Below are 16,768 nucleotides of genomic sequence, written 5' to 3' on the forward strand. Positions count from 1 at the left end.
CTGGGGTCTGGGGCCCCGGGACATGCAGCTGAGGGGCCCAGGGAAGGGCGCGTGGCAGTGCGTCCACTAGGAGTCCCTCAGAGGCCATGGGCACCACCGTCGGCAGATTGTGCCTTCCCTGAGCCCTTAGCACATGTGGGCACACTGAGCTCAGGTACCAAGTGGCCGCAGCTTTAGGCAGGGCCTGCCTGTCCAGTCACAATCCACACCAGGCCCTGCAACACGGGGCACACCTGTCCACACCACCTGCCTTCCTCCTCCACAGCCCACGGTATCAAGTGATGGAAAGGCTCACGCCTGAAAGGTCTTCCCAGTTCACAAAGACCCCTCTTGCAAAGCCTCAGAGTGGCCCTAAGAGGTGACAATGATCATTCCCTCAATTCCAGGACAGGATGGCCTTGTTCACCAAAGACACGGCACCCCCAGAACTCCACCGGGCTCCACCAGGTGCCACGTTCTGACCCTGTTCTTCACCACTATGCCAGAGAGGGGGACAGGAAATCAAGTGATGGACTAAATCCAGGGACTGGAGCCAGGTGCTGGGAGCTGGGGTGCTCAAAAGAGGCATCAGGAAATAAAATAGTGCTGCCATGATTATGCCACTTTTTTTTTTAAGTACATATAACTGAAGGTCCCTGTATATCCCTGCATCTATCTCCTCTTTCTGCCCCAGAGGAAAACCAGCCTGGGTTTAGTGGCTTGTCATCTCTTCACAGTGTCTGGATGGCTTTCCTCTGTCTGGACACGGCCTGTGACATTGTCTGGCGTGTTTTTTCCCAACTTCCTTCTTAGCAAATCCTTATGGCTCACCACCCTCCCGGCGCTGTTCTAAGTACTGTGCAAATATGAACTCATTGATCCCCACAGCAACTCCAAGTTCTGTCGTTATGCCCATTTTACAGATGAGGGAACTGAGGCCCACCCAGAGAGGTTAAGGAGCTCACTGAACAGAGGCCGCTGGGCTCTGGCCAGAACCACTGCAATCTGCTTCCTTATTTGACACATGGGGTCTAATTCAGTCATTTTAACCACCACGTTCCACTTCCTTGAGTGAACACACTACAGTGTATCCATTTTCAAACTAAGAGGTGTTTGAATTGCTCCCTGCTTTTTTTTTCCCTACTATGGATAAATGGACTGAGTTTTGAAAAAAAAAAATCTTGGGGAACTTTGAGGCAGAAACTGAACAAGAAGGGGGCAGCTACAAGAAGGGTGACCCATGACCTTGGCCTGAACATGACCAACTGTGGGAGAATTCTGTGGTGGACTGCAATTCTAAGAGATGCCAACATGAGCCAGGAGTGGTGGCACATGCCTGTCATCCCATTGGCTTGGGAGGCTGAGGCAGGAGGATCATGAGTTCAAAGCCAACCTCAGCAACTTAGCAAGGCCCTAAGCAACTAAGCAACACCCTGTCTCTAAATAAAATATATGTGTGTGTGTGTGTGTGTGTGTGTGTGTGTGTGTATATATATATATATATATATATATATATATATATATATGAATGAATGTTGCTCAGTGGTTAAGCACCCCTGGGTTCAATCCGTAGTACTGGGGTCAGGAGGAGTTTAAGAGCCATGTCCCTGCTTTAATGTCAAATGGGGGGAAAATAAATCAATAGCAAGACAAATGCATAATCCCACAGATGCTTTCATAGCGATATAAAAGTTCCTTTATTTAAGTAAAAGGAGTGAGTCAGCTTGAGGACAATCCTAAGCAAACACCACATGCCTGCACAGGTGGTGACACAGGTGGTGGCAGCGATGGAGCGACATGAGTCAGGAATCACCCTTTTCCAATTCCATCCTGAGTTATGAATGAAAACCTGGGCCTGGGCCTCCTCCAAAGCTTCTCTCAGGCTGTTGCTGCACACACAGCAGTCATGAGCAATGGCTTCCGTAGCGGATGGAAACCCCCTGGGGACATGGCCATCTGCCCTCCAAACCCTTGGTCACCAGACAGCCCCATTCCAGGCTGGCCGCCCGGGCCTCATCCAGCTCCCTGTCCCTCTCTACTCTGATGCTTGCACTGGGCCACATCATGCAGGAGAGAGAGCCCCTATTCTGGTTCTGCCACAGGCAATGACTCTTACGTGACCTTGCCCTCTTCTCTGGGCCTCAGTTTCCCTACTAGAGAATCAAGGAGTGGATATTTCTGCTCAAGATGATGGATATCAATGAGCCAGACCAATACTAAATAAGTAAGAAGCAGGAGAGAAAAACTATTTCCTTACAGAAGAACCCTACCCAGCCGGGTGCGGTAGCACATGCCTGTAATCCCAGCGGATGAGGAGGCTGAGGCAGGAGGATCGTGAGTTCAAAGTTCATAGCCTCAGCAATGTCCAGGTGCTAAATTATTTAGAGACCCTCTCTCTAAATAAAATACAAAATAGGGCTGGGGGTGTGGCTCAGTGGTTGAGTGCCTCTGAGTTCAATCCCCAGTACCCCCCCCCATAAAAGCTGATCTTCACTGGAGAAACACCACCTCAACTTAGCGACCCAGGTAACACCAATGTAAGACCGGCTGGGCCCATGAGCCCCCTGATGCGGTTCATTGGGGAGGACACCGCATCACTTTGGGACAAATTTGGGACAAATCCCAACCCAGGGACATTCTGTAAAATAAAGAGTCCTCTTTGAATGTATCAAGGGCACATTTGTGGATATAAAGATCAATTAAATGCAATGTGGACCTGGAATGGATTATGAGGCAGAAAAAGAATATTAGTAAAAAATACTGGTGGAATTCCAACGATGCCCGCTGCTTGCTTCATAGTGTCTGTTCACTTTCAGGCATGGACAGACGTACTGGTCACATCAGCAGCTAGAGGAGGAAACTGGGTGAAGCTGCTAAAAGAAGGAGCTGTGTCCTGAAACCAATCCCCCTCGTCACCAAAGGACAACTGTATTTTGAAGCTTTCAGTTTAAAATGATTTCAAATAAAAAGTTTAAAAATTACATTGAAAAAGTTAAAGTTGGATTCCTAACTCACACCATATACAAAATCAAATCAAAGACCTACACGTAAGAGTTAAAAATATAAAAAACTCTTAGAAGAAAACATAAGAGGGCTGGGGTTGTGGCTCAGTGGCAGAGTGCTTGCTTGGCATGTGTGAGGCCCTGGGTTCAATTCTCAGCACCACATATATAAAGGTATTGTGTCTATCTACAACTGAAAAGGTTTTTTTTAAAAAGAAAGAAAATATAAGAGTAAAATTTTGTGATCTTGGATCAGGCAATGCTTTCTTAAATATGATACCCAGAGTACAAGCAACCAAGAAAAAAATAGATAAATTAGACTTCGTCAAAAATTAATTTTGTGCCTCAAAAGTCACAATGAAGAAAGTCCACAACATGAGGGGAAATGTTTGCAAATCATGTGTCTGATAAGGGTATAAAGAATACTTACAACTCGACAATAAATAGACAAAGAACTGGGTTTTTCAATGTGCGATAGGTTGTAATAGTCACTTCTCCAAAGATTTACAAATGGCCAACAAGCAAATGAAAATATGTCAAGCATCATTGGCCACAAGGGAAAAGCAAATCAGAATGAGATGCCACTTCACACCGACTTGGGATGGCTAAAATTTTAAAAATATCAATGAGTACTGGTGAGAATGCCTAAAAACTGACATTTTATACAGTCCTGTTGGAAATGGAAAATAGAGTCCAGCAGTTCATCAAAAAGTTAAATATAGAGTTACCATATGACCTAGCAATTCTACTTCTAGATGGAGTTTCTCCCAAGAGAAAAGAAAACATGTTCCACTCAGAGTTCATACATGCATTTTCATAGCAGCATTGTTAGCCCCAAAGTGGAAGCAATCCAAGTGCCCCTTCACTAATGAATAGATAAAGCATGGTATGTCCATACAGTGGAATAGTATACAGCAAATGAAGGGAGTTGGGGGTCTAGCTCAGTAGTAAGGGTGTGTGTTTAGCATGTGGGAGGCCCTGGGTTAAGAACCAAAGGAAAAAAAAAGAAAAAGGAAATTCAAAGAGGGAAAATCCGTGGTAGCTGCCATCATCAGCGTCATTATCCTTGCTGTAACAGTCCCCAAAGTCCCAAGGAGAGTGCTCTGTATTCACTGCCTGTACCACAGCTTGCCACGGACAGCTGACTCCTAATTTCTTGTGGATGATTTTAAGTCAGTCTCGCTGCTGACTGCAGCATCAGGATCCAGAATATTCACTCATCTTTCCTTCCCTCTCTGAGAGCCTACTGAGGGGGGCGGGGACAAGCCTGTGACTCTGCAGACGTGCACACCAGCTGCAAATCCTAGCCTTACAAGCGAGGGACCTCTGAAACATGGCATTTTCGTTACTCTGTGCCCAGGTTTCTTATTGGTAAAGTGGGATTGACAGTAGCACCTACCCAGATTTTGGGGGGATGGCTAAAAGAGATCATGGATACCAAGGACTACAGTGTCTAGCAGGGCTTTTTTTTTTTTTTTTTTGTACCAGGGATTAAATCCAGGGGCGCTTAACCACTGAGCCACATCCAGGGAGGAGCATGCCTTTTTTTGGAGGGGAGTATTGAGAATTGAGCCCAGGGAGCTTTACCCCTGAGCTACTTCTCCAGCCCTTTTTATTTTTCATTTTGTGACAGGGCCTCGTTAAATTGCTGAGGGTCTTATTAAGTTGCCGAGGCTGACCTCGAACTTGCGATCCTCCTGCCTCAACCTCCCAAGTTGCTGGGGTTACAGGCGAGCGCCTCTGTGCCTGTCTGGCATGGCTTCCCTGCCTCCTTCCGGCCTCCTGCTGTGTGGAACATGAAGGTGGGCTGGAGCTCCACTTGGCACTGAGGACGAGGGACTTGCTCAAGGCAAAGCAAAATGAAGAGCCGGAACTAGCCAGGCCCCTCATTTCTCTCAGCCTCCTCGCCATCCCGGAATTTCCTATTTACGAACCTCAGTGGAGGGGCGGGGGGCAGATAGACAGGCTTCTAGCCCATCAGAGCCTCTTTGCTTCAGGTCCCTGGCACATGCATGCCAACCTCACCCCTCCCTCACGCAGCCGGGGGTCATATATTTATTTTCCTCCCTCAGCAGCCCCAGGGCCCAGCACCAAGGCAGAAACGTAGGCCTACAGGTCAAGTCACTTGTTCTAGGCCACAGAACTAGTAAGTGACCAGCTAGGTTAGTCCTTGACCTGGGCCCATCCCCGGAGGACTCAAGCCAGCAGGTCTGTGCTGCCAGCATCCCTCTGTTTCTCCAGAGAGCCACAGGACACCCCCGGCATCAGTCAAATAGACTGGGCACCTACGTGCTGTGTGACCTTAAGCAGTTGGCTTAACACCCCTGAACACTGTCATACCTGATTGGATGGTTGTAAGGCTTAAATTAGAGACAGAGACGGTGTGAGTGATTTGTCCACCACAGTGTGGGTGCTAAATAAATGTCAGCGCTACTTTAGGGCAAGTCCTAGTGGCTACTGGGCTGGGGGGCTGGGAGAAAAACCAAGGCAGGCAGGGATCTGTAAGAAACAGGGGAGGGGGTGAGGAGAGGGAGAGGGTGAGGAGAGGGAGAGGGTGAGGAGAGGGAGGGGGCAAGGAGAGGGAGGGGGTTGAGGAGAGGGAGGGGGTGAGGAGAGGGAGGGGGTCTTACTCTTTCACTTCCACCCATCCGGGCCTGTGGCGCAGGACATCCATCAGAGTGTTCATAAGGGTAGTCTTGAACCGGATCAATGCTCTCTGTTCTCTGCAAGACAAGGCAACAGAACACGCTCCAGGGATAGGATAAAGGGGGAGGAAGAAAGATCAAAGCCACAGCTAGAAATGCCGAAAACAGAATCCCCGAATTTCAGAGTTTAGCATCAGAGCGTGACAATCCCTGAAATAATCAAATTGAGCATTACAGAAACTTTGAATCATCAAAAAACAGCAAGCGTTTTGTCCAGAGCCTACTATGTGCTGGGCACGACCGGGCTGCTCCACGTGCACCATGACTAGCTCTCACACTCCATGCAACACTCCCCTTCCTGACATCCATCTGGGAAGATGGAGCAGATGTCATTTCCCCTATTCCTCCTACGAGGGCACTGAAACCCAATACATTCTGTATAAAACAAACATATGGTGGGGAATTCCCTGGGTTTTCTTTGGGCTTCCATATCCCAGGTGTGGAGATAAAAAAGCCAGCCAAGGGCTGGGGCTGGGGCTGAGCGGTGGAGCGCTTGCCTGGCATGAGTGAGGCCCTGGGTTCCATCCTCAGCAGCACATAAGGATAAATACACAAAATAAAGGTATTGTGTCCACCTGTAACTAAGAAAAAAAAAGCCAGCCAATGGCCACCCAGACATGCCAATGGGCACAGACTTAAATAAAGCCCCAGCAGAAGCCTGCTCTCTTTAGCCACAAGAGCAGAGCCCCCCAGCAGGACGCAGGGCAGAGAACAACTGCTCCATCAGCCAAAGCCCGCAGAAAACATCTGCGTCCCCCACTTGTGCCAGCAAAGGCCAGGGAGTCTAGAAGCGATGCCTCTGCCCCTGTGGTGTCAGAGAAGGCCCGGGACAAGGCTGGGGCTTCCTCCCCACCCGGGAGACCCCGTGGAGAGCCTGGACCTCCTCTCCCACCCCCTCAGTGACCAGCTGCCCTCTAGCTCTGGGGTGATGTCATAGGAGGCCTGGTGGAGAGGGAGAGATCAATACAATTGAAAACAGGAAAAAAATCAATAAAATAAAAGGCTAATTCTTGGGGAAGATCAAATCAACAAAACCATTTGTCAGCAAGATGACGAGAGAGAGAGAGAGAGAGAGAGAGAGAGAGAGAGAGAGAGAGAAGATACAATTACCTAGGAAGGAGTGACACAGGCCCTGCTGATGGGAAAAGTACAGTTAGGAGCAGGCCAAGGCCCCCGCACACCTGCATGTGACGACCCACACAGGGTGAGCCCCGAAAAGCACTCGGCACCATACACACCTAATGTGAGACAGGTCATTTAAATAGCTCTGTGACTATCGAGGAAATAGAATACATAATTTTAAAACTCCCAAAAAAGACATCTTCAGGACCAGATGGTTTCACTGGAGAATTCCCCCAAACATATAAAGAAACATTAACCCCAGTTCCACACAATCTCTTCCAGAAAAGGGAAAAGGAGGGAGAGCTTCCAAATTTACTTTGTGAATTTAGTGTTCACCTGCTATTAAAGTCAGGTGAAGAAGCTGGGTGTGGTAGCACATGCCTGTAATCCCAGCGGCTCAGGAGGCTGAGACAGGAGGATCACAAGTTCAAAGCCAGCCTCAGGAATTTAGTGAGGCTGTAAGCAACCTAGTGAGACCCTGTCTCTAAATAAAACACAAAAAAGGGCTGGGAATGTGGCTCAGTGGTTAAGCACCTGATACCCACTCCCAGAATAAAAAACATACCAAGGTAAAGCACAGTCAGGTTGCTGGAGGCCAGGAAGAGTTACTGCCAGGGGTGGAGTGGGGAGACAGAGACTGACTTCTGACTTCTAAGAAATAATGTCAGTCTGAAGACAAGGGAATGTCATCTTTCAAGTATGTAAAGAAAAATGTCAACCTAGAATTCTATTCCCAGTGATATGGAAGGGAAGAGGAGAGGGAAGGGAAGGGAAGGGAGGAAGGAGGAAGGGAAGGAAATTCGTTCCAATAATTGGACGGAGAGGAACCACTCACCGCTCTTTTCCTTTTGAAAATCCATGGCCCTTGTAATTTTGATTCTGTAAGGAGAAAAGGAAAATGATGTCACTGGTTTTGTACATCCACCTGCCTTCCCAGCCCACACTCAACCATGCCTCCGTCCTGAGACAGGAAGGTGCAACCTGGTCAGGTTCTCATCCACCATCAGGTGCCCAGAAAATCAGTGCAGAACTTACCTGGTACCCTTAGGGTGAATTCCCAAGCAGCCCACTGCACTGGAGGCTTGTTCCATGAGCAACACCCGCAGAGTGAATGCCTGTTTTATTGGCGCTCCAAAATTCGACCCTGAACCCCAGTTTCGAGAGCTCAGTTTATCAGGCTCTGAGTCTATCCTAATTTGGGGGGTGTGTCTCAGCGGTAGAGTGCCTGCTAAGCACATGTGGAGCACTGAGTTTGATACCCAGCTCTAAAAAAAAAAAAAAATTAACTTTGCATGTTTGATTGGACCTAGAATCCAGGAAAGGGCTGTATCAGACTCAGCAACATGAATTCCTTTCACCCAAAACAGACCTTTCAAATCCTCAATGTGTGTGTGGCTGGTGGAGAGGGGTGTATTTCAGCTCCAACCATATCCAAAACAGCTTGTCCCCTCAGTCCTGGTAAGACTGATCCCTAAGGCATGTATGAAAGAGAAACTGATATTGGCCCCGTGCAGCCAACCTTTACAGTTGGGACAGAGCTGTGATCCGCATTCATTTTCCGAGACTGTGTAATAAATTGCTATAAATTGAGTGGTTTAAAATAATGCACATTCACTATCTCATCGTTTCTGTGGGTTTGGAATATGCGCACAGCTTAGCCAGAATGTCTGCCCTGGTCTCCTAAGGCTATGTTCAAGGTGATGGCTGGAGTTATGGTTCTCATGGGGGCTCATCTTCAAGCTCATTCACATGTTGGCAGAATTTGGTTGCTTGGGGTTGTAGGACTGCTACCCACTGGGTCTGCTCCCAGTGTCTAGGGGCTGCTTGCTATTCCTTGCAAAGTAGCTCCATAGGCAGTTCACCACACGGATGTTCTTCCTGTATGCCACCCTTAGCATGTCCCTTGGACTTCCAACCCACTGCCTCCAAGTCAGCTATGATGGTTTCATATAACATAATGTCATCATGGCAACAGCGATGCCATCAAATTCACCCACACTCAAGGGGAGGGAATTATTATTTTTTTTAAATAATTTTTATTGTTTAATTTTCGGCGGACACAACCTCTTTGTGTGTATGTGGTGCTGAGGATCGAACCCGGGCCGCACGCATACCAGGCGAGCGCGCTACCGCTTGAGCCACATCCCCAGCCCCAAGGGGAGGGAATTATGCATGGCATGTACACCAGGCATGGGGACCTTGGGGGCCATCTCAGAATTCTGCTTACCACATTATCATACCCCTCAAAGAGCCTGTGGAAGGGAACGTGAGATAGCGCTTTCCAAAACAAGTGGTTAATTCCCCCGCAAAAGAAAATGAAATTGTGTCCTTCCTCCACCCAAGCCCTGCCTACTCGCCCAGCACTAGTCAGCTCACCCTATATATCTTTTTGAAAATCAGATCTTTAATCCTCTCTCTTTTCAATTCCACTTTTCATGGGTTTATCCAGTTGCTCCAGAGTCCTTGGTTGCAAATCGTTTCCTTTCCTTACCAAATTGCACCGGCATGTTTGTCAAAATTCAGTCGACCATGACCACGTGGGTCTGCCTCTGGACCATATTGGGCTCTATTTACTTGTCTATTCCTATGCCACCATCACATGTTCTTAGGTACTGTAGTTTTCTAGTAAATTGTGAAATCAGGCAGTGTAAGTCCTCTGGCTTTGATTTTTAACATTGTCTTTGCAATGAGGTGCCATTTGCACTTGGATATAAGTTCTTCTATCTATCTATCTATCTATTTATTTGTTTGTTTGTTTGTTTATTTATTTATTTATTATTTATTTATTTTTGGTGCTGGGAATAGAAGCCAGCTAAGCATGGCTAAGTGTGCTGTACCACTGAGTTATACTCAACCCAACAATACAAATTTTAGAATCAACTTGCTGATTTCTACTAAAAGACATGCTGGGATTTTGAGAGGAGCACATTGACTCTAAGATCATTTGGGGAAGAAATGGCATCATAAAGCATTGACTCTTCTAATCCATAAAATGTGCTTGTTCTCTCTCTCTCTCTCTCTCTCTCTCTCTCTCTCTCTCTCTCTCTCTCCTNTTAGAACCCGGTCCTGTAACTTTCCTGCCAGAGGGTCTGCGAGCAGCCGTCGGGCCTCCTAGTCTTGGGTCCCATTTGGACCTTTCCTTCCTGGGTCGCAACGCCCCGTGATGACTCGCCCCCGGGCTCTGAACCCCGTGGCTTCCCTCCCTCTGAAAGCCTCTGGCTCGGTGCCACTCCTACCTTCGGTCGCGACATGACGCGATTCCCGGGGCCAGATCCAAGCCGCCACTACGTCCGGCTAGAGCCTGTCCGTCCCGTTGCCAATGTGACGAAGGGACGCCCGGATCCGCCGCTCTGATTGGACGAGCCAAAGGCGCGCCTCCCGGTGGAGTGTCCCCGCTCCCGCCCACCGAGGCCCGGCGCTCCCAGGGCGTCCCGCACCCAGGTCCTCGACCTTCTCGACCTTTCCCTCCCAGTCCCACCGTTCTGCGACCTTGGGCACACGCGGCCAGAGGATGGCTACCCGCCGCGGGCACTTACTGCCCAGCACCGCCTCCAGCCAAGCTTCCTTGATCTAAAAATGCTGCTTCTGAGAAGTTGTCACTTTTTGATAAATGCAATGGTACTGCTTCCTTACTCAACGACCACTAAGACACCTGGTCAGTTGGTAACGTCACCAGTTCCCTCTGCTCTCTTTCAGTCACCTTCTAAATTTTGAGCACCAACTCTTATGCCAGAACTTCCCTCGACACCTGCAGCAGCCTCCTGACCAATTATCCCTCTGGCCATCCAGATTCAGCCATGCTCTCCCCAGCTTGGGTATAACCTTCCCTGGCTCCCCATGGCCGTTAGGTGGAAATCCTCATCCTGATTGGCAAGCCTTTTTGTACTGGGGATTGAGCCCAGGAGCATTCAGCCACTGAGCCACAACCCCAGCTCTTTTTTGTATTTTATTTAGAGACAGGGTCTTGCTGAGTTGCTGAGGGCATCACTAAATTGCTGAGGCTGGCTGTGAACTCGTGATCCTCCTGCCTCAGCCTCCCGAACAGCTGGGATTACAGGCGTGGGCCACCGGGCCCCGCTTCAGTAAGTCTTTTACTGATCCGGGGTCTGAGGACTTAGCAGCCTCATCCATGCGCTGCTCTTCCCATTCCAGTCTCCTCCCTTCCTTCAGATACTGGTTTGACCCTTGGCCCCCCTCCCACACTCCTGGAAACACACTTATCTCTGTTCATCTTGGGGTTCCTTTTTCTGGTGGCTCTTTTCATCCCCTCTGCCCAGGCCTCAGCTTGCATTTGATCTCAGGAAAGTCTTCTCTGACTACCCGCTTCTCTAGGCAGATTCCTTTGAGTCCTCAATATCTCCGCCAAGAAAGAAAAAAAAAATGAGTTTTATTTATTTGCCACTGCATTCCCAGAGCTTAGCTCATGGCCAACACTGCTTAGTGAGTGAATAAACAAGACACATTAACTCAATGAATAATAACAAACTATGAAACAAAGCACAAGGAACCTGAGGTATAGACCCCCAAAGAACCGAAAATAGGTATTCAAACATTTATGCCCACATGTTCATAGCAGCATTGTTAATAGTGAAAAAGTGGGGGCTGGGGTTGCAGCTCCGTGTCAGAGCGCTCACCTAGCCTGTGTGAGGCACTGGCTTCGATCCTCAGCACCTCATAAAAATACATAAAACAAAGGTTCATCGACAATTAAAAATTTTTTAAATTAGTGAAAAAGTGGAAATATCACAAATGTCCAACAAGTTGCAGTACATTCATACTATTCAGCCATAAAGAAGAATGAAAGAATGAAGTATTGATACATGCTGATATTTGGACTATTTTTTAAAATACTTATTTTTTAGTTATAGGTGGACACAATATTTTATTATTATGTGCTGTTGAGGATTGAACCCAGTGCCTCATGCATGCCAGGCGTACCTAAAGAACTACAAACCTCAAGGAACAGAAATGTCCTTTGCAACTCTCTTTATAATGGTGGAAACTATTACACACAATCTAAATGTCCATTGGGAGGATGGTAGATGAATAAAATGGGGTATATTCTAATAATAAAATATAGCATTGTAGGGCACTGGTTCAATTCTCAGCACCACATAAAAATAAATAAATAATACAATAAAGGTATTCTGTCCATCTACAGCTAAAAAAATTTTTTTAAATACTATACAGTGATTAAAATGATTCAGATGTCCCCCAAATTTATTGTTCAGTGAATAAAAGTTACAGAATGATACATTTTATAAGGTTATAATTTGTGTTAACTATAAACATACATATGAAAGTATGTTTCATATTCTTATGGGTACATAGGTGTGACAAGCTTTAAAACATGTCTCAAAAGATACACATCAAGCACATAAGAATTGTTATATCTGGGGAGAGAGGAAAGGAATTGGGGAGAGGAAAGACAACTTCAACTACTCAAGTTTATTTGGAAAGTTCTATTTAAACACCACAGTTGAAGCAAGTAGGTCAAGCAGTTCCTTATCTGGATTTTAGATTTTTTTTCTTAAATGAAAAAAACCCTCAAGTCCTAGTAATAATATGATATAGGAGTTTAGGATGTTTGGGAAATGTATAACAGTGTAGTCTAAACAAGTCAACATGGGGTCAGTAAAGACTTTCAGGAAGAAATAAGAGTTAGCCTGATAAAGGGGATGGGAAGAGCATTGCAGGCAGAAGGAACAGTATGTGCTAACTCAGAGAGTATGGAGTATGTCACAGGAAGAAAATGCAGATGAGGACCAGGAAAGGGTGTCAAGGAGGGGAGAGAGGAGGCCATTAAGCTTGAATGCTTTTGTTGGTTTCCTTTTTTACAGATTTGGTAACAGATTTTTTTAGAGACAGGGTCTAACTAAATTGCTTAGGGCCTCGCTGACTTACCTAGCTATTCAATATGTCGTCTCATTTAATCACATAAAGATCCATGGGCCTTTCCCCTCCCCCTCTCCTTATTTATTGATGATAAAACTGAAAAGCTAAGCAACTTGCTGAAGATGCTCCCGGCAGAAGACGGGGCCCCTGAGGTCATGCTAAGCAGCCTGAACTTTTTTCTAAGGGCACTGGGGAGCTCACAAGTTTCCAATTGCTGCTTGACATTATCAAAAAATTAGTGACTTGAAATCACCCAACGGTATTATCTTACAATGCTGGAGGTTAGGAATCTGACACGGGTCTCACTGAGCTAGCAGGGCAGAGTTCCTTCTGGAAGCTCCAGAAGACAATCAGTTGCCTTGAGGTTTCCACCTGCATTCCTTGGCTGGTGGCCCCCTTCCATCTTCCAAACCGGAAGTCACAGCGCCCCACCCTCTACAGTCGCATCCCTCTGACCCTCACTCTATCCCTCTTTCGATGAAAGGACCCTTGTGATGAATCCAGGTTCTCTCCCCATCTCAAAATCAGCTGATCTTGGATTCCATCTGCAGGAAAAAACAGACATAATTTCATCCACAGTATTACGTCCCCCTTCCCAGGCAGCATAACGTTCAGCGTTTCCGGAACCTAATATATGGACATCTTTAGAGAACCATCATTTTTAACAATAAAAATTTAAAAAAAAAAGAGAGAGAACCATCATTTTTGCCTACCACGGTGAACCATTGAAGGGTTGGAAGCCAGGGAATGAGAGGGTGAGACCTGCAATTTTAGCATCTTCATATACCTGGCTTGTAAAACAGTCACTTCATGACTGAAGAAAAACTGGGTTTTACAATAAGAAACATTTTCAAAGGCTGAATAATACACAGCTAATCAAATATTAAGTCTAATAATGATATCTCTCCTTTCTTTGGGGCTTTGAACAACAGTTCTTTCATACATGTGTCTAGATCATTCCCCCTAGTGACCAAGTGAGGGTGCACAGGACTTATAATTGTCCCTGTAGGGATGAGAAAAGAGACCCAAGGACACTCACCTGCCTAGGTTCACAGAGCTGCTACAGCCAGGACTGGGATGGGGACCTAATCATCAGGGTCCCTTATCATTCCCCTCCCCCTCCTTCCCTCCTTTCTTTCTGTCCTTCCTCTTCCCACCACCCCCCCCCGTCCCCCATACTGGGGCTTGAACCCAAGGCCTCACACACGCCAGGTGAGCACTCTACCTCTAAGTACAACCCCAGCCCTTTTAAAAGTTTTATTCTGAAACACGTTCTCATTGCGTGACCTAGACTGGCCTTGAACCTGTGATCCTCCCACCTCAGCCTCCCAAGTAGACAGGATCACAGGCGAGCGCCACCTCACCCAGCTGTCAGCATCTCTTTATTCCATTTGGAGTGGGGCATTCTGGGAAACTCAGTGTCAGCGCATCTTGGGAACAAATTTCCAAGCGTAGTTGGGCACCGGATAAACATGTGTGGAGCTGGTGAAGAGCCCGCTTTCATTCCTGCGGCTCAGATAGTGACTGTCAAGGCAGGGCGCCTGAAGCCATCCTAGCATTCCTTCCTTCCCCCGGGATATCAGCTGCACTCTCCAAACCGTCATCTATGCTGAGTACCCACCTCCTTCTTCCCAGCTTCTTCGTCCACTCAGTACCAGGGCACCATCCTCTCTTGCCTGGATGGCCACAGTCGACTTCTCACCAACTTCCCAAAGGGAAGAGTTAGTAAGGGTAAGAGAGGGACTTAAAATTTAAACCAGATGGCCTGGCCTCCTGGGGTAAAGTGTCCCATGCTTTCTGTCACATGGCAGAGAAAACAATGTCAAGGCCCAGTCATGGTCATTGATGGTCCTGCGTGCTGGGCCCCCACTCCACTCTCTAGCCCCATCTCTTACCACCTCCCTCGGCTTCCTCTGCTCTAGCTCTTGACAAAGGCCACATTCTTGTCACCATGAGTCCTTTGCAGTGCTGTCCCTTCTGTTGGAAATACTCTCTCCACTCTTGTATCCTTATATCCCAGCTCTCCTGTCCCCCCTTCAGAGAGGTTCTCCCTGCCTCCCTTTGTGCCTTTCATAGAAAACTTCCCCTTTTGTGAATGTATTATTTGCTCTTTGCTTGTTTCGTTTGCCTTCTCTCCTAGATCTGAGATGCTCCCTGTGCACCTCCTAGCCACACTTGGCCCCTTAAACATTTGACATGTAGTTTGTCTGAATTGAGATGAACTCTATGCGTAAAACATATACCAGATTTTGGAGACAATACAATAAAAGTGATATAAAGTACATGAATAATCCTAAATATTCTGTGCTGAAATTATAATATTGTAGAAATAGTATGTTGAATAAAATCATTAACAATTAATTTCCTTTTACTTTTTAAATGTGGCTACTAGAAACCTAAATGACACATGCGGCTGGCGTCCTCTTGGGCAGTGCTGGTCTAGATTGTTAGCTAATGAAGAGAGGAACCATCTCCACCTTGTCCACAGATGTGTGGTACCTAGTACCTCGTACTCAGCAAGTACTTGCTGAATAATTGGGTTTGTATGAGGAAACTCAGTGCAGAGAGAACTGAGGCAGGCAGCCTGATGTGTGCTGTGAACTTGAGAAAGAAAGAAAACATGAAGAAAAGGTTTTTATCTCTAGTCACCGCATTTCAAGTGGACTATGTCCTCTCTTTGTCCTGCTGTGTGCTGACACTTCCCCACAGTCACCTAGTACTACAAGATGGAGAGACAGGGTGATCCCTGGAGGATGCTTTAGCTGCTTCTATGTCAGTCCCATAAATGATGTCTGGTCTCAATTATGGTATATACTGGGACCTAGATGACAGAGTTAGCTGGGACCCCATGGGGATTTCCCCAGGGTTGCTCATTCACAAGTCAGAGGTGAACAGGGTCTTGAACCTTGGTCTTCCAGGACTCTTGCCTCTAATTAGATCCTATTTTAGTTTCCTAACCCAGAACCCAGGTGATTTGAATACTCCCACATCTCCCTTCCCCTGATTTTATCTCTAATTTTTGGGATCCCCAAAGTAATTATGCCTGGTCCCAGGAGAGCTTGCCCAGCTGGCACCATCTTCAGAGGGGTCAGAGTGGATGAAAGGAAGGGACAGGAGGATGGATGGATGGATGAATGGGAGAAGGGATGGATGGATGGATGGATGGATGGATGGGATGATGAATGCATAAGTGGGTGGGTGGATGGATAGTAGGATGAAAGGATAGATGGATGGATATGTGGGTAAATGGAAGGATGGATGGATGGATGGATGGATGGATGGGAGGATGGATGGATGGACAGGAGGAAGGAGGATGATGGGAGGTGGATGGATGGACAGGAGGAAGGAGGATGGATGGGAGGATGGATGGATGGACAGGAGGAAGGAGGATGGATGGGAGGATGGATGGATGGACAGGAGGAAGGAGGAGGGATGTGAGGATGGATGGATGGACAGGAGGAAGGAGGATGGATGGGAGGATGGATGGACAGGAGAAAGGAGGATGGATGGGAGGATGGATGGATGGACAGGAGGAAGGAGGGTGGATGGAGAATGGATGGATGGACAGGAGGAAGGAGGAAGGATGGGAGGATGGATGGATGGATGGACAGGAGGAAGGAGGATGGATGGGAGGATGATGGATGGATGGACAGGAGGAAGGAGGATGGATGGGCGGAAGGAGGATGGATGGGAGGATGGATGAGAGTGCAGAAGGGCTAATGGGTGAGAAGGAGGGTGGGGACGCGGATGAATGAAGAGTGAGAAAGGCAGAGGGCTAGCGGAGGCTGCTCGGACCGGGTGATGTAGCAGAAGGAAATCACCCACTTTTCTCGTCGCGCACACAAACTGAAGAGCTGGGAGCCCTTCGCGACCCAAGTCCAGGCGCCTCACGTTTGGCTGGAGACCCGGGGCGGGGGAGCGGGTGCTCTGCCCAGGGGCGCAGGGCGGTCGGGCGCCGTGGGAGCCCGATCTCCGGTGGACCCTCCGGGGGCTCCCTGGACACCCCTCCCCGCCCGCGCCTGACGGTGCCAGGGTGGGGGGAGCGCCCCGCCCCCACCTCCGGAG

The 16,768-nt window shown here is 47.7% G+C and overlaps 1 protein-coding gene across 1 annotated transcript in view; it reads right to left on the bottom strand.

The window, feature by feature from the left end:
* The window catches only part of Ttll9 (tubulin tyrosine ligase like 9), a 52,015-nt gene that overhangs the window by 33,500 nt on the left and 1,747 nt on the right, over window positions 1–16,768 (bottom strand). Inside the window, exons 2-4 of the mRNA XM_048810550.1 lie at window positions 10,045–13,248; window positions 7,644–7,687; window positions 5,612–5,704 (exon numbers count right to left, since the gene is read on the bottom strand). Of these exons, the coding sequence (XP_048666507.1) occupies window positions 5,612–5,704; window positions 7,644–7,687; window positions 10,045–10,059 (152 nt within the window). The 5' untranslated portion in view covers window positions 10,060–13,248. The remainder of the gene's footprint in view (window positions 1–5,611; window positions 5,705–7,643; window positions 7,688–10,044; window positions 13,249–16,768) is intronic.

The sequence above is a fragment of the Marmota marmota genome, unplaced genomic scaffold (genome assembly GCF_001458135.2).
Source record: "Marmota marmota marmota unplaced genomic scaffold, marMar, whole genome shotgun sequence".
Lineage (NCBI taxonomy): Eukaryota > Metazoa > Chordata > Mammalia > Rodentia > Sciuridae > Marmota > Marmota marmota.